Source organism: Anolis carolinensis, chromosome 1, assembly GCF_035594765.1.
Source record: "Anolis carolinensis isolate JA03-04 chromosome 1, rAnoCar3.1.pri, whole genome shotgun sequence".
NCBI lineage: Eukaryota > Metazoa > Chordata > Lepidosauria > Squamata > Dactyloidae > Anolis > Anolis carolinensis.
In genome coordinates, this window is record NC_085841.1 from 228,142,018 (window position 1) to 228,167,092 (window position 25,075).

General features: G+C 46.5%; 1 protein-coding gene across 7 annotated transcripts in view; it reads left to right on the forward strand.

Moving 5' to 3' along the window:
- Positions 1-459: 459 nt before the first annotated feature.
- zeb2 (zinc finger E-box binding homeobox 2) overlaps positions 460-25,075 on the forward strand; it is a 186,433-nt gene continuing 161,817 nt past the window's right edge. For 2 of the 7 annotated variants that reach the window (XM_062966567.1, XM_062966581.1), the window contains exons 1-2: positions 461-951; positions 3,659-3,817. In XM_062966567.1, the coding sequence (XP_062822637.1) occupies positions 3,745-3,817 (73 nt within the window). In that variant the 5' untranslated portion in view covers positions 461-951; positions 3,659-3,744. Of the gene's footprint in view, positions 952-3,436; positions 3,818-5,429; positions 5,936-5,976; positions 6,935-25,075 lie in introns of those variants that run through there. The other 5 variants (XM_062966538.1, XM_062966548.1, XM_062966560.1 and 2 more) reach the window with 5 other exon arrangements.

The following is a 25,075-nucleotide window of genomic DNA, read 5'->3' on the forward strand; positions in this document are numbered from 1 at the left end:
TGGCTCCATCCTTTTTCTCCCTGCTCCCCAGTTAACTGGTTTCCTGTCCTTTACGCTCTGGGAATGGGCAATGGGACCCAGGTATTGAGGGGCGAGGGCGAAGGAGGCTAGCGTTTGGCTTGCATTTTTTGGGAGGCCTGGGTTGTTCTGCGGAGATGAGGTCGAGGCAGGGATAAGAGGCAGGCAATGGCATAGCCTCTTGTAACTTTCTTCCCTTTGGAGTGGCGGCGAGCTCTGTGAATGGTGTTCCCCGTTTTCCGCCTCGCATCCAGTAGGATTTAGTGGAGAGGATAATGATGCCAAAGACTTCATGGTTAGGGAGGGAGGAAAGGAGAGGGAGAGAGAGGGAGAGAGAGAGAGAGAGGCAGGCCAGGGAAGGAAGGAGGGTGGAAAGAGGGAGGGAAATTCGCAGGGAGGGAGGGAGGAAAGAGGGAGGTGGAATTTCATTTCTTCCACTAAAGCGTTTGCGGGGACTTCAAGGTATAATCTATCCCAGATCCTTCCTCCTCCTCCTTTTTTTTCTTCTCTTCCCAGAGAGAAACTTGGCGATCACGTTTCCACATGATGCTCACGTTTGGTGCTCTCCAATTATCCCTCCCCACAAAGATAGGTGGCGTGTGTTTCAGGGTCCTCTCCTCTCCTCTCTCTCCTCCAGAAAAGAGAAAGAAAAAAATGTCATTAGAAGAGGCGTAACACGTCAGTCCGTCCCCAGGTTGGTGTTTCCTGGAGTGGCAGAAAGAAGAGATCAGTCCCAACCTGCCCGGCAGGAATAACGGTCCCTCTTCCGACAAACTCTTGGCGAGGCTGGCGAGCCATCCTTCCTCCCCCTCCGACAGCTACACACATCTCCTTGAACATCCCCCCTTTTTTTCCTCCTTCCTCCACTCCGCGGCTTTTTCATGCTTCTTCTTCTCTCCATTGCTGGCCAAAACTACAAACAAGACTTCGCAGGTACGTTCCCTTATATATTTTCTCTTCTTTTTCTATCTTACTTAGTATTGTTCCGCCTTTCCTTCCCTCTTTTCCTTCCCTCTCTGTTTCTCTTTCCCTCTTTTAAAACAATTGCTGGCTCGGCTCTGGTTTTCCTTGTTTGTAGCTGGGAAGGAAGTGGTGTGATGTTAGGGGAAACAACTTTGGATTTTTCCTCCATTCACTTTGGGGTCACAGTCCAGAAGCAATTCCTTCTCCTTTCCAAATGTTCTTTACCTGGAGTTTTTTTTTCCCAGACAGTTTACCTGGCTAAGCAGGTAGAAAAGGTATATATTTCCAACCTTTAAAATATTACATGTCTTGCAATTTCCACCAGGAAAGTGAAACGTTCTTCTTTCCAGTTCTTCGCTTCGGTTTTGAACCAGCAGTCCGCTCGGATTCCCATTTACACATCTTAAAGTTTGCACTTACCTGTTAATGATTTTCAAGCTGTGAACAAGAACAACACCACTGGGTAGTCATGTTTTAACTGGAGCCTTTTTAAAAAAAGCATTTTCACCACCCAAACAAACATCATATTATTATTATCATCATTATTACTATTATTGCTATTATTATTATTACTATTACTATTATTATTGTTATTCCTGCAAAGAAGAAAGTTTACAGTTGAAACTGCCTGCCTAGGCAGTTTCATTTCTTGCTTTTCTTGCTTTCCTTCTGAGGCTGGGTGAGGTGAACATCTCAGCTTCTGGGATCCTCAGCCAGAAGTGAAAGTAGTGACTGGAACTTGTTTTAAAACTCGCTTGCAGAAAGATAAAGAAAGCCAAATAAAAAAGGTAAAGAAAGCAGGAAACTGGGAGGAAGGAAACTTTTTGGACGTTCCCGGATTTCTCAATGAAGGGGGGAAAACACATCACACTGAATCTGAAAGAGGACACAGATAGTGGGAACCATGAACGGGGATGTTCTGACAAGATTTCGCCATTCAGCCCAGAGATTTTTCAAAAGGGCAGATGGTTGTTTGGAATGCTTGGTGGCTTCCTGCTAGATTTTGGAGTGTGTGTTTGTGTGCGGGTGTTTTAACTTGAGATATTTGCAAACTCTCCTGGGAGTTGGGAGTCTGCAGCAAACCTAAACTGGGAAGGTTTGGCTCTTTACTCCTGTTTGGGATGAGTTTAGAGAGAGCAGAATTTGACCCACAGTCCTCGCCTTACCTGCCCAACTAGAGTCCTTTTAGCCAAACTCTTTGGAGAACTTGAAGAGTTTAATTATTCCTTTTTTTAAAAGCATGTAAAGTTCATAGGGAAACAACAACAGGAGGAGGAAAGTGTCTCTCTGTGCCACCAAACACAAACAGGGTTTGTAAAGAAAGATTTTGGGGGGCAGCCCGTGTTTTCTCGCCGCGGGTTTCCCTGTCGCGAAAAAGCACAGGGAAGAAGCGGTGGACACACCGTGCTTTCAGGATCCACGGCTGGATGGCCTCCGGAGGAGAGAAATCAAAAGAAGGGCCAGACAAAAGCGGTGGATGCCCTCGGCGCAGGAGAGCAAGGGTTAATCGTCCCTTCTTTTTGCCGTTTGCATCTGTTATATCTTTTATAAGCGTCGCCCCCCCCCCCCGGTTTACACCCACCCACCCACTCCCCACCCACAAAGAAGCCACCAAGTTCCAGCAGATAGCGGTGCTAATAGGGTGAATGTATTTAAATATGTTTTAAAGCGACAGTCTCTCTTTCCAGACCTGGCATGGTGGGGACTCTAATCCCATTCTCTCCCCTCTTCCTCCCCCCCCCCCTTCCATTTTGACAGCCCAGACCCCAAAGCCGGGCAAGCGAGAAGTTGCTCCCGTTCGCCACAAAATAAAACACAAATAGATGAGATCACCTAGGCAGAAAGTCTCCTGAGAGGGGTTCAAAACGTCTCTCTCAATCTCTCTCTGCTTCTCTTTTTCCTCTGTTAACCCCTTCTCCAGTCCAAGATGTCATCCAGGGAGGAGGAGAGGCGAAGAAAGGTTTGAGGTTGCCAGCATGACTTTAAACGGAGGGGGAGATCAAGGCAAATCGCCCTGTTCTTCTGTGGTTCTTATCAGCTGGTAGCCACGCACTTTCAAAAAAAAGAGAGAGGGGGGGGGAGAGAATGAGAGATAATGAAAATGAAAAGAGAGAATGGGAGAGAGAGAAAACGAGAGAGAAGAAAGATGCGCTTGCTTCTGCTTCTTGTGTCGGTGAGCTCCCCAGGACTTTCCGGAGCCAAACCAAACCCTCCCAGGCGCTTGAGTCAAACGGCCCTTGTTTGTTTTTCAAAAGAACCCCATTAAAGGAAGGGGGGAGGGAAGCGCCCCAAACAAAGCGCAAAATGAAACCCGAGGGTCATGAGTCACTTGAAAGATGTCATGTGTGTCTCTATCTCCTTCCCCGGTGGAGGGAGAGACGAGAGAAATCACTGGAAAATAGGGTGGGGGTGGGTTGGGGGGGAGCTTAAGCAAAGGAGGAGGGAGAGGAGGCCGAAAGAGGAGCGCTGGATGGGTCGCCCAGGTGGCCGGTGCGCTTCCAAGGGAGGCAAGGCTTGGGGTTGGGGTCTCAAGCCCAACTGGTCTGCCATCCGCCTCCTGGCTTTCCCCCTCCTCCTCCTCCTCCTCCTTCTGCTTCTGCTGCGGCTCCTTTGGCGCCCTGCGTTTGAACGGGACTCCGCCATGCCCACCCGGTGCCTGTGTTTGGTTGCTCCATAGAGCCTGCGTGCTGCTGCTGCTGCTGAGGCTGAAGCCAGGCGCCGCCGCCGAGCCCATGCGAACTGCCATCTGATCCCCGCTTATCAATGAAGCAGCAGATCATGGCGGATGGCCCCAGGTGTAAGAGGCGAAAGCAAGCCAACCCCAGAAGGAAAAACGGTAAGCGGGAGCGGAAAAGCGGAGGGGGCGGTGGTGGCTGGGGGAGTAGGGGGGAAGCCGCCGTCAAACTTTGTTTCTTTCTCTTTCGTTCGCTTCTTTTCACATTTTGGTCCCAGCGACTTTGCTCCGAGAGGGAAAGAGGACCCAGGAAAGGGGGTGGGGAGGGAGAAAGGAGGGTGGGTTTGGAAGGAGAACGAGCAAGGGGCGAAGGGGTCTGTATACCGGGGGGGGGGGGGGAGGCTTGGGGAAGGAAGGGATTTCCAAGCTGTGGCGGAGGAGAAAAAAGATCCACCGAGAGGGAAAAGAGAGAGAGAGACCGGAGGAGGAGGAGGGGGGATCTGCCTGCTTGTTGTGTGTTTCTGGAGAGCAGAGAGAGTTCAAGGCAGGAGAAAGTGAGTGTCAGGAAAACTGTGGCGTTTCTATTCTCTACCACCCTCCTTGTTTACCATATTCCTTTTACACCACCTTCTCTTCTTTCCTCTCTTTTTATGCCCCCCTCCACCGTCTTCCGCGCCCCTCCCGGTTTCCTTCATTGAAGTCCCATCAAAGTGGGAAGAGACGGAAGGAAAACGGATCCAAGGGCTTCTTAGGGAGAGTTGGGAGCAGATTCCTTCCGGGAGGAAGGAAGGAAGGAAGGAAGGAAGGAAGGAAGGAAGGAAGGAAGGAAGGAAGGAAGGAAGGAAGGAAGGAAGGAAGGAAGGAAGCAAGGGAGGGGGTTGGAGCAGTGAAGGAAAGGACGCCCCCCTCGCCTTCTCCTAGGTACGACTCTGAAAGTTTTTGCCCGGAAGGCGAGGGAACTAACGGTCCGCTCGCCCAGGAAGCCCCGTTAGGTGCCCCATGGAGCCCCCTCCCTCCTTCCCCTGGCTCCACCGCCTCGTCTCTCTCCTTCTCTTGTTTGTCTTTGATCGCTGCCTCCTCTCGCCACAGTCGCCTCCCAGCCAAGCCAAGCTTTTCTTCTCCCTCTCTCTCGCTCTCTTTCTCACAAGACCCAGGCAAAGCAAGCAAGGCAAAGGCAGAGGAGAAAAGTGCGCGCCGGGCTTAATGTGTGAGCGAGAAAGAGAAAAAGAAAGGGAGTGAGTGAGAGAGGGGAGTGCTTTCGAAACTGTCCGGTGGGCCTTTCTCTCTCCTCGGACTCTCCTTTCCTTGTGTCAAAGAAAGGGGGAGAAACCTTCCGGTGGTCTTTCCTTCCTTGTATCAAACAGAGTTTGCGGAGGAGGGGGGGTGAAGGAAAGGAGGTGTGGGTTTATGTTGTTTTAGAAAGAGAGAGAGAGCGCGCGCTTCTTTCCCAGCTCTGTTTAAAAGCAGGGAGGAGGGAGGAGAGAAATAGCGGTCAGGCAGGGAGGAAAACCCCAAAGCGCTTGGCCAGGCTCTGGGAAAAGCCAGGAGGGAAGGAGGGAGGGAGGGAAGGAGGGGGTGGGGTGGAGGGGCAGCGTGAGAAACCGGGAGCGGAACTGGCGGAAGAGCCCTTCCTCGGAGGGGCGGCTGGGAGGGCCGAGCGCGTCTTCGCCCCGGAACTGGCCTTCCTCCGCCGGCTTCGGAGTCGGGTCCGGATTGAGTCCCGGTGGCCCTGGGGTTGCCCACTCGGGGAGGAATTGGTGTGTGTGTGTATTGGGGGATTACCAAGAGCGCTAGGAACTTGTGTGCTAATTCGGATCCGGCAGCTTTTGATCTGTGTCTCTGTTCAGTTGCCTTTCTTCCTTTCCCCTTTGCCCCAATCAAGCCCAACTTTCTCCCCCCTCCAATTACACTGAGCCCCACGCCTCGCACGCTCCGAAGTGGACTTTCTCTCGGCCCCACTTCGAGCAACTTTCCTCCCTCTTTCAAGAGAGAGAGAGAGACTAGGGCAAAGGGGTGAGGAGAGGAGAGAGATCTCCAAGCGGATTGGAGAGCTTCCTTGTGTGAATCTGAACCGGTTTCTTCCCAGCTGGAACAACAAGGGGGGGGGGGTGGAGAAGTAAATAAAACACACACACACAAAGCAAGCCTAGCTCCAAACAAATGCTTTTTTGGGAAGCCTTGGCCGGAGAGGTTGTTGTGCAAAAATGCTTGGCGGTTGTGGAGGTGTCGAGCCATATGGGGGAGTGATAGAAGACTTTCAGGCAGAAAACGCTGGGTTAAGTAAGTCACACTCCTTGGTGTCTCCCCCCCCCCCCTCTTTCCCTCCATCCCTTGTCGTGGTGTTGCCTTTGATCTCCTCGCTCGGTTTTAGGGTTCTTTCCAGAAAGGCAAACAAACAGAAACCAGAAATAGAAATTAAAACAACTCCAGAGAGTCACTTCCCAGCATCTGACTTCTCTTTTGCGTCTTGCCTGTCAAAAGTTAAGGTGGTCTTTGGAAAGAAAGTCTTTCCACCCTTCACTGTTATTTTAGAATTTATTGACATGGCATCGAAGATGTCTCTCTCCTCGTCTGGATTTCATTATTATAATTATAATTGTATCGCTTGGTTCTAAATGAATCCTGGTGGTAGGGCTCTCCCAGCCCTCCAAATCCTCCTTTTCCATGTTTTCCCAAAAGGTAAAAAAGATGAACCTTTGTGCCAGCTCTGCTGTGCCCTCTTTCTGTTAAACAGCCCTTCCTCTGTGTAAAGAACAAATGGGTTGATCTTTCAGGCCAGGCTTTCTTCTTATTTAAGAGTGGAGTGTTGGAGAGAAAGATGGTGTACTTTAATCCTCCTTCCTTATCTTTCTTGGATGTGTGTGTGTGTGTGTGTGTTTGTATGGTAAGACTGTTAGCTTATCTCCTTAAAGCTTGTCCACTGCGGTGTGGTAAATATCTGCGTGTATATCTAGACCGTCCATGTTTCCGCCTAACAGTTTGTTCAGCCAGAGCAAGAGAGAGAGAGAAAGAGAGATGGATGATAATAATGCATGCGATACATTCAGGAAACTGGCACTATTAGAGGGGGCAAAATAATCAGAAATAATATTTCTTCTGCTCCTCTGATATGCTCCAATATATGTGGGGAGGTTAGAGGGCCTAGAAAGCATCAGGGATCCCCAAATGTTGCTGTGTCTGTTTCACAGACCCCAAAGTTTTGCCCTGTCTGTCTTTCAGCCTTTGCAAACTTCTGCCAAAGTCTCAGGAGCCCCCCAAAACCTGGGTTGCAGACTGAGGGTGAGTGAGGGGTATTTCATTATTTTTATTATCTCTCTCCAAACCTACTCAGTTTTAGAATTAAAAAGATATAGAAAAATAAGTAGAAATCTGCAGTGATTGTGGTCTTCTTTTTGAAATGATAAATGCTTGCTTTTTCGAGGGGCAGGTAGACAGATGGATCTAAAGTCTGTTTCTGTTTCATTCCCTCCCCTTTTCATCTCTGTTTCTCCAAACATGTATTTGGGCCCTTTGGGAATTTGTGGGGATTTATCTGAACAGCGAAAGTGTGTGTGTATATGTCAGGGAAAAACATAAAGTGACATATTTTCTAGGAATCAAAAAATGAGGGAGAACATATATGTGTGTGTGTGTGTGTGTGTTCTCCCCCAATTCTTTTGGATTCCTGGAAAAGATGGTACTATATTCTTCTAGATTCCTAGAAAAGATGTCACTTTACGGAGGTTGTGTTTCCCCCTGATAACATGACACAGAAAGGTACTAATCCAAAAACATTAAAAAAAAAAACCAAATTCAGGGTCGCAGGAGAATGTAAATGTTTATGGCTTGAGGGAGAAAGGCAAACAATAAAATAATAATAAAAGGCTGCCCAAAATTGGCAAGAGAAGAAACTAGATAGTGAGACAACTTTATTTATTTGTGTTGCTTTGAGGTCTCTCTCTCTCTCTTTTAAAATACAAATGGAAATTCTCAGAGCAGATATTTTCCAGGAGGGAACATTGCATGGCATTGCGAGATTATTTGGGAGGTTTTTTAAGGATTGATGTCGCCAATTTGAAGCGAAGATGCTGCTTCGGATTTGTCCAGAGTTGTTGTTTTTGAAGCTGATGGGAAAGCAAGGAGGGGAGGCTGGAGCCGGTATGTGTGGACCCTGTAGGGACAGGATTTGGGTAGGTGGCTTGGAACAGAAGGGAAAGAGAGGTGGGCTCTCTGTCTGTCTGCCTCTTTCGGGGGGCTTCCAGGAGCCCCCTCAACAGCCCAGGAAAACTGTCAGTTTTTCAGGAAAGTCTAGTCAGATGATTCCCAGCCGCCTGACTTGCTTTGCATGGAAGCACTGCTCCTGGGAGATGGAGGCAAGCCTCCCCTTGGCTGGGGTCTCTTTCCCCCTTATCGTCACCCCCTCCTCTTCTCTACCATCACCATCACCATCATCCACAGAGGAAAAGTCCCCGCTGCTAGTGGCAATGGTCGGGTGAAAGTGATGGAGACGATGGGGAATGAAGAGGCTGGGGCTGTTTTCTTTTGCAAGGAGGAACCAAATCTTTTGGGGCAAAGAAAGAAGCCTCTTCTCTCCCTTCTCTTCTTCAAAGAAAAGTCCTTGATAGAACATGAATTAAAAACCCACTTTCAGGAGCTGCTGATTTAGATAATCTGGACTGTGTGTAAGGAATCCGGATTGTGTGTAAGGAATCCGGATTGTGTGCAAGGGATCTGCACTGTGTGTAAGGAATCTGCATTGTATATAAAGAATCTGGATTGTGTGTAAGGAATCTGGATACTGTGTAATAAATCTAGATATTGTGTAAGGAATCTGGATTGTTTACAAGGAATCCGGATTGTGTGTAAGGAATCTGGATACTGTGTAATGAATCTAGATGTTGTGTAAGGAATCTGGATTGTGTACAAGGAATCCGGATTGTGTGCAAGGAATCCGGATTGTGTGCAAAGAATCTGCACTGTGTGTAAGGAATCTGGATAGTGTGTAAAGAATCCGGATTGTGTCCAAGGAATCCGGATTATGTATAAGGAATCCGGATTGTGTGTAAGGAATCCGGATTGTGTGTAAGGAATCCGGATTGTGTGTAAGGAAGCAGTATTGTGTGTAAGGAATCTGAATTGTGTGTAAGGAATCCGGATTGTGTGCAAGGAACCTGCATTGTGTGTAAGGAAACTGGATAGTGTGTAAAGAATCTAAATTGTGTGTAAGGAATCCGGATAGTGTGTAAGGAATTCGGATTGTGTGTAAGGAATCTGCATTGTGTGTAAGCAATCCGGATAATGTGTAAGGAATATGGATTGTGTGCAAGGAATCCGGATTGTGTCCAAGGAATCCGAATTGTGTCCAAGGAATCCGAATTGTGTGTAAGGAATCAGGAAAATGTGTAAGGAATCCGGATAGTGTGTAAGGAATCAGGATAACGTGTAAGGAATCCGGATTGTGTATAAGGAATCCGGATTGTGTGTAAGGAATCTCGATAGTGTGTAAGGCTCCCCATTTTTGTCACAACTCGCCTTCTCTTGCTGGCTCCCCATCACCACCTGATTTATTTTGGGTTTTTAAAAATATCTCCCATTCTCTTCCGAATCACTATCCTCCCCATTCTCCCCTTCTTTCCTGGCTCCCCTAATTGATTTGGTTTTTAAAAGTCTTCTTGGCCCCTTCCACACAGCTGAATAAAATCCCACATTGTCTGCTTTGAACTGGAATATATGGCAGTGTGGACTCAGATAGCCCAGGTCAAAGCAGATATTGTGGGATTCCCTGCCTTGATATTCCGGGTTATATGGCTGTGTGGAAGGGCGCCTGCTCTCCCTGAATCCCCATTATCCGCTCCCTTCTTGGCTCCCCAGCGACTATTCATCCGGGTCCTTTTGGGTCCCGCTTAAACGACACTGGGAGCCTCATTCCACACGTGACAAAAAGGTCCCAGGTTTTCCACGCGTGGAAATAAAACGAGTCCCCGAGGGTAAAAGAAAAAGGGAGAGGATTTGAACCCAGGACATTTTGGGAGTTGTTTGTCGTCGAGAGGATGGAGTGTGAGATATCTGAGGGGAGGGGGAGGATGGGAGACAGAAATTAGAAAAAGATAAATAAGATCCCCATCATCCCCTTGCTTCTTATAAATAAAATAAGCAGTTTGATTTCCTGGGCAGAGGGCTTGAAGCTAGTCAGTTTCACTCATAAGTCAAAAAGGGAAATAGTTTTACGAGCGTCTTGTTTTCTCTTCAGGCTAAACACACACAAACACAAATCCGTATTGAGATACATGCAAGAAGTGGGACCCGAGGACCCGAGGGAGGTGCCCGGAACAGCCAACAAGGGGCTCTTCCACCTCCCTTCTCCCCCTCCCTCCGCTGCCAAGGTGGACGCGCTGCTTCTCCCTTCCTTTCCTTCCTTCGTCCGTTGGGCGGGAAACTCTGTCTCGAGAGAGAGATGGTGTGTGTGTGTGTGTGGGGGGGGGGGGGTTGGGGAGCGCGCGCGAGAAAGAGGGAGCGCGCGCGCCCCTCCCCCACCCTCTCCCCTCAACGGCTTCCCAAACTTTCCCTCACGTTCCTCCCTCAAAGCCTGTGGAGGAGAGGCCGCTCTCTGGAATCCGTTTACAACGAAATAAACACATACAAACAAACAAACAGCCACACCAAGGGGTTAGAGATGGAGGAGACGATTCCCTCAGGAGTGGAAGAGTCAGTTCCTCTCTCCCTCTGAAGTGATGATTCCCCTCAGGCCTTTCCCCTCAGGCCAGGAAAGGTGCTCGTCTTCCCACACCTCCCTCCCTCAGCCTCAGGGAAATGGCTGCCGACAGTCCTCCTAAATTAGACGCTCTTTGGCACCCCAAGAAGGGGTTCCTTCAGCCTCAGGGAAATGGCTACCGTCGTTCCCCTAAATTAGACCCCAAGATAATGTTTGCCCCTTTGTCATGGGCTTCGTGTCTGTGTCCATATAATGCTGTCCTTCTCACAAGTCCTTCTCTCTTTCCTTGTCTTCTTAGGATCCTTCCACACAGACCTACATCCCAGAACTTCAAGGCAGAAAATCCCACTATATCTGAGTGTGGATTCAGAGCAGTTCAAAGCAGATATTGTGGGATTTTCTGCCTTGATATTCTGGGATATAGTGTTGTGTGGAAGGGCCCTTAAGAGGGGGAAATCTCAGAGGGAAACAGCCAGGCAGCAGGAAATGTTGCCCAGAAAGAAAATGGGGAGATAAAGTGTTTTGGTATTTTCCAAGGGAGAAAATACTTGATAACTGTCACACTTTTCTGGGGGGAAAAACATGATTTTTCAATGTGACATTCCCCCCTCCCATTATTATTATTATTATTATTATTATTATTATTATTATTATTATTATTATTATTATTATTTCCCTTTACATTATGTTTTATAAACCCAATTTGAACTCCCTCAGGCCTCAACTTCTTCCTTGGTCAGGAGGCAGACTTTCCAGGAAAGAAACCTTGCTGGGCTCAGGCCTCTTCCACACAGCTGAATAGAATCCCACATTTTCTGCTTTGAACTGGAATATATGGCAGTGTGGACTCAAATAACTCAGTTCAAAGCAGATATGGTGGGATTTTCTGCCCTGATATTCTGGGTTATATGGGTGTGTGGAAGGGCCCTCAGAAAGACTTCCCAAAGGGGTGTGTGTGTGTGTGTTTGTTTGTGTTAGTGTCAGGGTGTTTATCTGTTCGTGTTAATTATATAGGTACATATTTACAACTAACAGTGCAGCTATCAGCATTGCTTTCAGCAAAGTGTCTCTGCCTTTAGAAACTTCACAGAAGTACACTCCAAAATACTTCTCTCTCAGTCATTATTGTTGGGGAGAAAATTGAGTGTTTGATGGCTTCATTCCCCAAATTCTCAAATTTAATGCCCTTCCAGGTTCTCACCCCCTTCCCCATATCTTAATGTAGGGTCAATGGCAGTTTCTCTCTCTCTAATTCTTGCCTGCCAAGGGGTTAGACTGGATGACCCTTGTGGCTTCTTCCAAGGGCCCTTCCCCACAGCTATATAATACAGAATATCAAGGCAGAAAATCCCACTTTGAACTAGGATATATGGCAGTGTGGACTCAGATAACCCAGTTCAAAGCAGATATTGTGGGATTTTTCTGCCTTGATATTCTGGGTTATATGGCTGTGTGGAAGGGCCCAAGTCTCTGTTTCAATGATACTTATTCCTATGAGCCAGATGTGTTGGGCTATATCTGTCCCTCATCCACGCGTGTCTGTCAGGCTGCGTGGGTTAGCCTGGCTTGCCTCCTCTCTGCTCCAGTCATATCAATTAGATGTCTAACGCAGCCCTATAGAGCCCATATGGAGTCGCCAAGGAAAGAGAGGTTTCACATTACACGCTGAAGAAGGAGGAGGAGGAGGGAGAGGCAGGGATGGATGGATGGATGAATGAATGGAGAGACCTTCTTCCCTTCCACCTGGAAATAAATTTGCAAAACATCCCCTGGGCGTGTTGGAAGAGAGAGAGAGAGAGAGAGGAGAAATAAATATGATTTATTCCCCAAGTTTCTAGTATGTAGGGTTTAGGGTTTGTAAAATACACAGAGAGAACTTTCCAGGGAAAAGAAATATTGGGTGCTTTACAAATAAATAAACCACACGCCCTGTTTTTGGACAGTCCCCCTTTTAAAGTGTTTTTTTATCATTTTTATTATTATTATTTTGTGTTATTATTTTCGTGTGTCTACGAGGAAAGCAGAGAGAGAGAGGCTCACAGAGAGAGAGAGAGACAGAGACAGAGAGGCACAGAGTCGATGCACCGTTAGCTGAACCCCTGACACGGCGGTCTTTTGAATGCCTTAGGTATGATTTCACTTTCGCTCACATCAATGCTGACCTGAATGCCTTTCATATCTGATCCGCTGTGTCTCTCCCAGTAAACATCCCCTGAGGGGAGAACAAAGAAAAGAGCTCTTCTTCTTCTTAATCACAATTCAGTCCATTCACCCGCCGGCAGGCTAGATTTGCATTCTGCAACAGAAAGCCAAGATGAAAAGAGAGAGAAAAGAGAGAGAGAGAGGAGACGGTGAGGAAAGGGAGGAGGAGGAGAGAAGGAAAGAAAGAAATAAGGAAGGAAGAAAGAGGAGGAGGAGGAAGAAGAAGAAGAAGAAGAAGGGAAGCCAGAAGGGTGGAGGCTGAATCAAATAGCTGAGGTGTTTGTGGCTGTTTGTTGGGCTTCCCCTGGTTACAAGCCTTATATAGCTGCCCCAGCCGTCGCTCTCCTGACAGGCAGATAGTGTTACAAGATGGCATGCGGGTACTATTCGTGGCCACTCGCCGCTGATCACACTTAAAGGGGAGAGGGGCAGGGAGGGAGCCCACGCCTCTTCACCTCCCACCCCCATTTGAGTCGGGGACCAGGTTTGAGAAGGGGACACTTAGGAGGCAGGGCCACCGACCTTTGGCCTAGGCCGGGTCTGGACTTCCAGCATCCTCTGAAGGCCTGCTTCCTAACCCATGTACCATCCCAAGAGAGGCAGTGTGTCAGTCTGGCCTGCTGCCGCCTTTTTCTCCTTCTCTTCCATCTTCTCGCCCTCTTCCTTTGCGTCTGACCCTACCCAGCTTTTGAGCTTTTCAAACTTCTACTTGTGGGATTGTCTAAGCCAGTGATTCTCAACCTCTGAGTCCCCAGGTGTTTTGGCCTACAACTCCCAGAAATCCCAGCCAGTTTACCAGCTGTTAGGATTTCTGGAAGTTGAAGGCCAAAACATCTGGGGAGCCACAGGTTGAGAACTAATGGTTTAAACTATCCCAAGGAAAGCAGTGGTTAATCTTCCCTCCTCCTTCTCCTTCTCCTTCTCCTTCTCCTTCTCCTTCTTCTCCTTCCTTCCTTCCTTCATTCCTTCATTCCTTCATTCCTTCATTCCTTCCTCATTTTCTCCTTCTCCTTCACCCTGCCTTTCAAAATTCTGCTTGCTTGTGGGGTTATTTAAACATCCTTCTCCATGCCTTCTCGAGCATCCTCTGGGGAGGAGAAAAGCTCACTTGAAAACTCATTGCCTCCTCCTCGTGATTTATTGGTCAAAAACCTGCTCAAAGGCTTTGAAGTGGGATTCTTATCCCATCCGATGTTTCTATCCTTGACGCTGAAACTGGGTTTGGACTACTGTCTTATTAGGGTCTCCTTGCTGGCGAGGTGAGGGCTTGGTGTTACAGGATCACAGACTTACTTCGGAGTACTAACTGTCCAGTGGTGCTTAGCAGATTTGGGATGGAGATGCTGGTGCATTCAGTGTTAATATATCCGTCAGGTTGCCTGGTCCGGTGGCATGGCTTTGAAATCAATGCCCATCTCTAGGTGGGTTTTTGACATCAGTTTAGAGAGTGATAAACCCTTCCTAATCGCAGGAGAGTGGGATTAAGCAGCAAATCGTGATCATTAAGGACACGCCTGAATTCACTGAAGGGAGCCATGGTTTGATCCCAGCCTGCTTACTGAGAAGTAAGTCCCACAGAGTTCACTGGGATTTATCCCCACTTAACAGTGTGAATAGTGTGATCCCATGCGTCCTAAACCCAGGAGCGATTCAGTGGGTCTTTTTTTCTGAGTAAAACCATCTTAAACGGCCTTTCATTCCAGTTTGCAGGCTTAAACACTTCACCAGGCAGCAAGCAACTGGTAAGGAAACGTGTTCGGGATGGGATGCTAACCATACTTAACTCATCTTTTTTGGATAGTTTAAATAATCCATAAGGCATCTCTGCTCCAAGAAGCTAGTGAATCATATTTGCTCCCTTTTAAAACAGGTTGTGAAAATAAATAGAACCTGCTTAGTGCTTTCCAAGTACAGCCAGAAAAGGGGGGGGGGGGTAATAAGATTATCTCCCCTCAAATAAGAATCCTGCCTCTCCCAATGAATATTTCCTTCAGGACATGAATTTCCATCCCTGCAGACAGTAAAGTACTGAAAATCACCCACATCCAGACCTCTTCCACTTGGTGCCTGTGTCTAACTTTGCCCATCTCTTTTTCTTGGAATGCGTAAACTATGTCTGATGATTTCAGTTAAAACTAGAAGTTTGGGGATTGAAGAAACAGTATAACTGGGAGGCACAATTCTTATTTTGGGGGCCAACACCTTCATTTTGCCCTTGTCTGTAGTTACACTCCTATGTAAATCCACAAGTCTGTTAACTCGGTTACTGTGAAGTAAGGTCTACTCAACAGTTGACCCAATAATGCTTTCTGGTGCTACAATCAGATTTCCCCGTGAAATCTATTCTATATGAAGATAGTGATGTGAAGCAATTAGGATCAGCCAAAGGAGATGGTTCCGTGAGATGTTATAATGGTTCCTGATGTTGGTAGATCAGGCTCAGAAGTGGGGTTTATTTGGAAAGGGGGCTGTCACTTGGCCCTTCACAACAGAAAATAAAACAGACCTGCTACCTTGGCTTACCTTTCCCCTTAACTGCTGTTACCTCTTACTTTTTAATGCTGTCTCATGGAATGGGTCGGGAAGGGGAAATAATTTCTGATTCCTCTTATTTACATTGCAGGATGCTTATTGTTCTTAACCAAGTTCTAATTTTCTGAGCTTCTATTTGCGTCCTCTCTCCACAGACGCACACGCGTGCACACAAGAAGAGAGCGTTTATTTATAACTAGATCCTGCTTACAGAAAAGTATTTAAGCCCTTTCAGGCAGAGCTGTCAAATTTTGCCTGTGTTCTTCTTTGCTTCCATTTGTAACAAGTTTTTTTTTAAGATGCGGCGTGGTGGGGTGGGGGAGAGAAAGGAATATGTGATTGCTAGGCTTGGAATAGCCAAGCTCCTGGAGAAATCTTAAGTGACAAGTTTTCGAGTATACTATTTCTCTTCTTCCGAACTGTCATTTTTTCAAAACCCCGTGGTTTTCTCTTCAGTGTGTGCCTTGTTTTTTGAGATTGTAACAACCCTCATCTCCATCAGCAGTTAGATTAAAAGTGCTAAAGGAAATTTAAGAAAGGGAATGCTGGAACAATGTGAAGTCCCAGCTCGTTTTTCCTGCAGCAGCTCTGACAGATCTTCCTCTTCCCAAACTAAGCGCACACAGCTAGATGCTAGAGAGAAGCATGTGACACAGATTCCTGATTTTCACCCCTTGAAAAGGAGATTATCTCTACACCTTCTCTCTCCGCCAACCTTGCCACCCACTTTTTGGGGAGCCCATTCCTAAGACTTCTATGGAGGACTTAGGCAGACTGACTTTAGTAAGCAGCTTGAACATTGAGGCGGGTGAGTTAAGGGGCTGGGGGAAGCGAAGTAGGAGCCTGTTTCCAAAAAAAGAGGGGGAGCTTTTGTTGAGTGAGGTAGGGGATCAAGGCTTACCAGGCAGCTGTGATATTAACCTACTAAGGGAAGGAGGGGGGGGGGGGGTTGACGCTTTGCGTGCAGCCCCATTGCCTTCATCTGATCAGCTTGCCTGTGCTCAAGGCATTCTGTTAAGGTTCTTCTGTAATGCCTGAACATAATTGTGTGTATGTATTTGAGAAAGACAGAAAGAGGAAGAGAGAGCGAAGTTTATGCATCCAGAGGTATTGCAAGAAGTTGAATGTGAGGTTGGGGCACTGCCTTCAAAACACCAGGGCAAAACTAGCAGTTAATTCAATTTTAGGCCTGATTGGGCAAAACCAGCAACACATCCAAATGTGGCCCTTTTCTCCACTCCAGGTGTTTATGTCCTTTGGATCAGAAAGACAAAGGTCCCTTGGAAGGCGAGTCTGTTGAATGAGGAAACCCACCACTGGTTTTCTCATCCAGGTTTCCAAAAGTGGGGCTGTGGATTGCCTCCTAAAGTCGGGTATGGTGGTGATTTAAAATCTCATTAATTTCAGTGGTGGTTGAGAGCCGTGCTTCTTCCAAATAGGACACTACTCCAACATTCTCTCACTTCTATACCCAAACGATTCGTGAGCGTGGAAGGAAATCGCACTAGTTTAAAATTTGGGTTAGCTCCTACCACGCGTGGAGCTTCAGTAAGCTCTTCCCTTCCTTCTCCCCCGCCAACTTTCCTTTAATATCGCTTTTCTCAGGGTGTCTCTCTTTCCATCCTTGGGAGGAGGGGGGACCCACATCCACTCACAAAAAGGAAGAAACCCCGTAGGTGCCAACGCTAGAACCGCCAGGAACGTGTGAGAAAGCAAAGGCTATGAGACGTGACAGAATTAAAGGTGTTTGCGATGTTGTTACCCGCGTGTCAACTTGGCAGGCTCCTTTTGTCACAGATAGATGGATGGGTGTACGCGTGCACATATATATGTATAAAGAGAGAAAGAGCAAGAAAGAGAGGGGGCTGGTATAGAGTGCCGTTTATTTCTTGCTTTTTCCGGCTGGAGGCAGCCTTTTTACAAAAGTGTCCCCCCCCCCCCTTTCTGGATCGGATGCGAGTGAAGGATGCTTAGGAGAGATGGGGCAGAGCCCTTTCGTGTCATTCACACACGCACAAACACACACACACACACACAGCCCGCGGTTTTCTCTTAAGCCTTCCTCGCTTCCACTCCGGAGTAGCCAGCCGCGCATTGCTGGGCTCTGGCACTTCTCTTGGCAGGGACGTCAACTGCCAAATCATCCCATAATTATGTTTTATGTTATTTTCTATGAATGACCGAGCAGGCGGGATTGCTTTGGAAAGAGGGGATGGGGGCTTGGGGGGCACAGAGTAGATGAAAAATGCAAAAGCTCTTGTGGGAGACTTGTTGGAAAGCCCGGTTCAGGGTCACCGTATTAAACTGATCCCATTTGTGATCTAATTGAGTCTGGCACCGTCCCTTGCCGAGCCAGGACCGGATCGCGCTGAAAACCGGAGTGGCCGATCTACACTGACTATTTAATGCAGTTTCCAACCAGCATTGCGCTGCGCAGATGGTTCCATGGGAAATCCTGGAACCCGTTTGATGCCCGGATGGGGGTGGCACGAATCACAGACGCGCACTGATGCGCAATAAGGGCTTTCTTTCGGGCGCTTTCGTGGGAGTTTACTGCCTAGCTGCCTTAGTTTGAAGTTAACTTCGAACTGCATTAAAGGGTCAGTATAGATGGGGCCTAGGTGCGGTCGGTGGGGGCCAAAGCGAAGTTTAACTTTGCTTCTTTCTCTTCCCGCTCCTCCTTTGGCGCTCCTAACTCCGCCGCGGTAAAGAGAGACGCCGCATCCGCGCAACTCCCTTTGGAGAAGCAGTCGCTCCGGAGTGACTCCGGAGAGACGCGGCGCTGCGGAGGCGCTCTGCTGGAGCGGCAGGAAAGCGTTTCCTAATATATAAACACGTCCATAAAAAACAGGCGCTTCTCTACCTTCCCTCGAAGTCCAGGAATGTAAATGATCCCCGCGGGAAGCGAGAAGTGTTTCCACGTGGGAGCGGGCGGGGAAGGGGCATTTACACGGCGTCTTCTTCTTCAAAGGCAGAGGGGGGAAGTCCTCACCTGCAGGGAAGCGGGGACTGGAAGAGAATCCGTTATGACTCTGAATTAGGAGCGTTGTTCGATTTTTATCAATCGTTTAGAGAAAAGGGGGGAGGATCAGAACATTAAATGTTGTCTAAGGGGAACTGGACACTTCTTTTTGGGTTTGTAAGGAAACTTTAACTGAAGCGTATTGGTTCTTCCTCGACGTCTATCCAATCCATTGCTGCCTTCCATCTCTCCGGATGCTTTTTTTTTATATATATAAAACACACACACCAAGTGTCATTCGGTGGGTGTGAGACAACTTCGCAAGCTATTATGCCAATATTTTTGGAAGTCTGTATCCTCTTTATTATTGGAATAAGCGGAGGGAAAGAGAAATAACGGGCTGCATCTTCGCTGCAGAATTAATGCGTATTGACACCACTTGAACTGCCATGGCTCAATGCTGTGGAATCCCGGGAGTTGTCGTTTGGTACCCTCTTTGGCAGAGGAGGCTAAAGACCTTATGAAACTAAAACTCCCAGGATCTCCATCCCTCCCTCCCACACAAGGGATGAATGCTTGGCAAAGCCTGAAGCAAGGAAAAAGGAACCCAGAACAAGATCTCCTTGGCTGTGGCTGGATCTGCATTGCCATATAATGCAGTTTGAACTGCATTGCTGTGTGCCTTCAAGTCATTTCTGACCAAAGCAAACCGGTGCCTTCCTCAGAGGCTGAGAGAGTGTGTCTTGCTCAAGGTCTCTTTATAGGTTTTCATGGCTGAGCAAGGAACTGCCTTCCCCTCTTTCATCTGTGAGGATCTCCAATCTTTTTCCTCCTCCTAGGCAGTACTTAGGTACCTTTCAAGCAATTTTTTTGAAGTCTAAGTTGCTCTTACTCTGCCTTAGCAGTATCCAGATTTGAACTACTTTGAAACAGAGTAGTAGTTCAAAATTTACTTTTCCTAGATCTGTTTGGGATCTATTGTGGCTTTTCTATTATTATTATTATTATTATTATTATTATTATTATTATTATTATTATTATTATTATTATTCAGAAACCTACCTACTCAGGTGCAGACAAATCTATCGGGCAAATACATGTTCGGGATTTTCTTATTGTGTGTCTTCAAGTTAAACTCTGATCTCCAGAGCCCTAGTCCACATTCAAACCACTATGCCACACTGGTTCTTCCTGGCCTTAGTGTTTTTTTTCTTTTTCATATTTTGTATGTGAAAAGCGAACAAGTAGAAATGCAACATACAAACCAGATTCACAGGGAACCATAGATTTAAGAGGTTTTAGGGTTTTGTTTACCAGTTACAGTGACTTCTGGATAGATAAGCCTAGGGATGCATCTACTCTATTCATGGTCAAACTTTGGCCTTCCAAGTGTTTTGATCGTTAACTCCCACAATTCCTAACAGCTGGTAGGCTGTTAGGAATTGTGGGAGTTGAAGTCCGAAACACCTTGAGGGCCGAAGTTCGCCCATGCCTGATCTACACTGTGGAATGAATGCAGTTAGATGCCACTTGAACTGCCTCCGCTTAATGCTATGGAATCTTGGAGTTGTGGTTTCAGAAGGTCTTTTGTGTTCTTCTTTGCCAGAGTTCTGGTGCATCACCAAACTACAAATCCCAGGATTCCATAGCATTGAGCCATGGCAGTTAAAGTGGAGCCAGACTGCATTCATTCTACAGATGAGTGGAGCCAGAAAGCATGGTTGCATCCAGTCCCAAATACTGAAGTGAACTGATATCTATTGCTGAAATTAGGTTTGATCTTCATCTTTGACATATTTTGGGATGTTTCATCATGTAGGAAAACCCAATAAATGCACTCAATAAATTCAAGGTAGATGCAGAGATAGGTGTATTACCTCAGTGGGAGCATCTACACTGTTGAAATAATGCAATTTGATGCCATTAACTCCCTGGGCTCAATGCTGTGGAATCCTGGGAGCTGCAGTTTGGTGAGGCACCAGCACTCTTTGGCAGAGACGGCTCAAACTCCCACTGCAGTGAGCCATGGCAGTTCAAGTGATGCCAAAGTGCACTAATTCTACAGTGTAGCTGGACCCTTAGGCCTAAAACGCAGGCCCCTCAGCCTGCAGTGTTATAGCAGCAAACCAATGGAGAGAAAACGAGAATTTCACTCAGTGGAATTGGAAGGAAAATCAAACCCTCAACTGCACATGCCCGACAGAAAAACAGGCCGAAGTAAGTTACTGATTCAAGCGAGGTGATCCTGCCAGAGCCACAGTTCTGATTGATGGGGAAGAGGGCCAGTAAAAATGAAGAAGCCTTTTAGCCCCGCCCCTTCTTTTTCCCAGTAACCTCTCCAGTTGGTGGCCACTCAAAATGGCTACTTTCCTGTTGCCCACTTCAGTGGTATGGCTGAATGGACTCTTTCAAACCTTGTTCTGTCTCTCCAAGGAAAAAAGAAACCTAGTGGAGGTTAAAGGTTTGTGAGCAGTAGAGAAAGACAGAGGATGTATCTACACTGGAATCAATGCAGTTTGACCCCACTTTAGCCACCATGGCTCAATTCTGTGGAATCCTGAGAGTTGCGATTTGGTTTGGCTCTTTGGAAAATATTACTAAAGACCTTGTCCATCTACTACTCCCATGATTCCATAGCATTAAGCCGTGGCAGTTAAATTGGTGCCAAACTGCATTAATGCTACAGTGCAGATGCAGCTGGGTGGGGCGTTTTGACTCAAGTGTGAGCCACAAAGGATGTGTGTCAGTAGGATGCTTTGCTAGGGCTGTGTGTGTATGGTTTTCTGTCTCTTTCTCGGTGCTGTCAAGCTGTGGTGTCGAACAAACACCTCCTCTGGGACAGAGTGATAAATGCAGACCCTGGCTGGCTTCATCCAGTCTCCGCCACCTCCATCCAACACCCTCTCCCCTCCCCCATCTCCCCACAGTCTCTCCCAGACCCTGCTCTCGCCTTCACCTGAGATTGACGTTTCCAGGGAGATACTGATGTGTATTTGTGTGTGTGCGCGCACACGCATCTACACTGCAGAATGAATGTACACTACTTTAACTGCCATGGCTCAGTACCATGGAATCATGGGAGCTGTAGTTGGCAAGGCACCAGCCTTCTTTGGCAGTGAAGGCCAAATACCTTGTGAAACTACAACTCCTAGAATTCCATAGCATTGAGCCATGGCAGTTCAAGTGGTGCCAAACAGTATTCCTTCTGCAGCATAGATGTGCCCCTGCCCTCCTTCCCAGTCTGGCCCTGATTTTGCTGCAGAAGAATGTCCTACCTTTGCTCTAATAATTTCAGAGCTTCTAATCTTCTCCCGGCCCACTTTTCTCTCCCCAATAGAGCCTGGTGCTTGGTTGTGAACACCTCATTTGATTCCCCCTGGCCATGTGTGTGTGTTAGCATGTGCAAACTGCTTTCTAGTTTCCCTTTCCAACTAGAAAGGTGACCAAATCCCAATGACATATTTCTCTAAAAGGGACCTTGGCTGGATTTTGGCAAGAGTTTGCAAACTTTGAGAAGAAATATATTCTATGGATAGATAGACAGAAAAACAAACAGGGCTGAAATTTCTATCTTGTCCCAATGTTATCGCTTTTTTCAGCTCATTTTTTCATTTTTTTTCATTGCCTGATTATTTGCCTCTTTGCTAGGCAGATTTTTTCTTTTCTTTCTTTTGTAAACAGGAGTTTCCAACTCCTGCAAAAATCTTGAGCGAAACCAAACCCCAGTGACACCATTAGGATCTTCTTAATCCCTGCCCCACTTTCTTTGACCTGGCCACCCCCTTTCCTGCTAGTATTTTCAAGCTGCCCTCCTGACAAACTATCCTATTATTGCACTTTATGTTTTAGTAGATGTTTGTTAGTTCCAGCAACACTTATCATAAGGCAGCAAGAAAAGAGTAGTCCCTGGTAATTAAAGTAATGAAATATTCATTTACTCTACCTTTTCAGTAGTCTCACAAATTAGGCGGCTGCATTTAATGCCTTGCGCTGCCTCTGTTTTTATTATAATGGCAGCTTTCGCATCTGCAATTAGGACTAATTCTGACAGTTACAATTTCTGAGGGATGGTAAACAGCGGACGAGAGGCGCGGCAGCGGTGGCGTTACACGTGAAAAAGCCCTTGTCTCTTTAACCTTGTTGTTTTTTTCTCTCTCTCTCGCAGAGGTTACCTTTTCCCGATGGTGCAAAATCGACTTGACATAACTGTTCATCAGTTTCAGGGTTTTCCCTCGAGGTATTTGCATCAAATCAACCCAGTCAAGCTTCAAGTTGAAATTGGCAGGCCAGAAACTGACAGGGTAGCGACTGGGAAAGAGACAGCTAAAGTGCAGGCAGCAAACTGACAGCAGCAGAGTGAAAGACACACAGAGAGAGAAGCTTTTCAACTTTAGCGGCAAGGGGTGGAAATGTGTGTATGCGTTAAGAGGAAGGGGGAGATAGGCGCATCAGTGCTAAATCTTTTAGGTCTTAATAGTAGGGGATGCAGGCAGCACTTCTGAAAAGATGCTGGGGGACTCAAAGGTACTCGCTTAGGTTCCCTGGACCAGGCAGCGTTGCTAAGATCTGGTTCAGTGGTGGATGAACTCCTCAAGCTTAATGGGATCGGATGCCTAAAGAGGAGTGGTCAGCCTTAATTAGATCACAGCCAAAGTTTTGTGGTACCTCCTATGAACTTTTGAAAGAAACAATGCAAGGAAGGGAGAGGTATCAGAGAATAGGAAGATTGTTATTGTATGGGGAAAATTCTAGCCCAAAGTTGAGCTTCTGCACAAGACTACTAAAGTCTTTCTCTTTTAAAATGGCACTATACTCTGTGTTATATAAGTAGTGTGACTGTAGCTGTAGCGTATGAGCATCTGTCTATCTCTCGGCCCCTTTTCTCCTTCAGCACCGATAAAAACAAAACTAGTGAGAGACGGTCTCTATGTAATTATGGCATGCCAAGGAAACATTGTCGGATTAATTTAGCAGCACAGTCCTATGGACTCTAAAGTAAGGCTGTGATGTCTTAGGGAGTATGATAGTTAGGGTCATGGGCTGAAATAGAGACAGAGATGTTTTTCTGTCAAGATTTCTAGGGCACTGAAGCAAATGGATCATTTCACTGATTCCTTCTCAGGGAGAGAGGGTTCCCTCAGATTAAGAAGATTTCAACATGTCACACTTTTTAATTCCTATTTGGTAACATATCTCTTTTGAAGGAAAAACAGATTTTCTTAAAGTAATCTATGAATGAATAGCAGTCATGATCATAACAACTCTCTTTCCCCTCCTAAAGTGGGATAGTAGTGATAAATTTGATGGAATCTCTTTCCAGTTACTGCATTCAAAGAAGACAAATACTAAAAGAGCTTTGTATACCCCAGTTGCAAGTACATTGATCCACTGTTACAAAGGAATGTGTGGCCAAGTAAGCCTAGATGTTGTGCTAAGAAGTTTCCATGGAATTTCAAGGGACTAAATTCCAATTAAAAATCATAGCCTAAGTCTTGTAAGTTTGAGATGTATGTTATGTGATTGAAATAAGTGAAAATAATGTGCAAGAATATGTGAGTCACATTGCCTGCCGATTTTGTTTTCATGGTGTGGGGAAAAGTAGCAAAAATATACAAATTATTGTATGTGAGCCAGAGGGGGTGTGTGTGCATGCCTTTATGTGTGTGAGTGTATATGGGAGTGTGTGTCTATACATTTGCCCCACTTCTGCTGTTTTTCCATCTTTGGCCTTTGCTAGATGATTTTTTAAAAATCCTTCTTCTCACTCTCCCTAACCAGACTTCTGCTACTGTAAAGCCTTGCTTTCAAACAGTTTTTCAGCCCTACATGTGACAGGCATTGGCTGATCTGCTGATGCCCATTCGACAGGCACTGTTGAGCTAAAGTGGTGTGACGGCACAGTTTTGTTAAGCTGTGAACAAAGGGGCTGGAGATGCCTCACTGGCATCATCCATGTGCATATTGGCCTTGTCACAGTTTTGCTTGATTTAATGCTCTGTTTATTCGTAGATATTAGAAGTTAAAATCCAAACAATATGTTTTCCTATATTATGAACTTCACTTTGAAAGCTTCCATTTCTGGGGATGAGGGCAGATCCATTTTGGTCGGGCCCATTGCCATACAGAGATCCCAGCTTCTTGTATTAGCAGAATGGCTACTCACCCTCCTCTGTTATCAGTTTTTTTTTTAAGTTGGGAAAGAGGGTGACTGAAAAAAAAATGAGATGAGATTTCATTGGGGGAGGGGTGAAACATTCGCTTTATATTTTTCTTTGATCATTTGTTGAGAGTCGTTATTTATATTGCAACAGTAGATTTTCTAAGCTCCTAAGGAAAGGTTACTCCTGAGAGCAGATGGGACAGGCTGGCTGGACTTTTCAAATGACACATCATCCCAGTGCCACTGCTGTGATAAAAGGAGTCCTTTGCAAATACCTGTAAGCAGTGTCACATGTGTCTCAGCAGCCAGAAATAATAAAACCCAAAACAAAGCAGGATGATGGCAGGTTAATAGGAACCAGGGAGAAACAGGATTAAGATTTCTTTTCTAAAATTCTCATTAAGGAGACCAAACTTCATACTTCTTAAACTAGAGGAGCCGAGTGACTGGATTCTGTTGTACTGTAGATGCTTTTTGGTCTGCTCTCTGCAAAAGTGCAGGGAGGGGGGAGCTTTCTTTTTCAGTTGTCTTCAGGTTTGTGCAAGTGTTTGCTAAGAGATTAGTAAGCAGACTTACACTGAGGGAGGTAGCCATGGCAAGCTGCTTTTTGCTGGAAGGAATGTTCGTTAGGTCAGGGTGTAAAGACGCAGGGAGCAGCAATGAACTGGGGGGAGGGCAGAAGATCAGGTATTTTCTTCTTTGTGTTTCATATCAAAGGCAGAGCTGCTGGTGGAAAGGCTGGCGATGAGACATCAAATCCCAGCAGGAGCACAGATGTTCCCACTTTTTTTATAGGTTTGCTAAGGAACACTTGAGCTCCAAGCAGTTTTTAGCCAAATCAGTGACTGCAAGGGCCCAGGCTGAAGGCCTGCT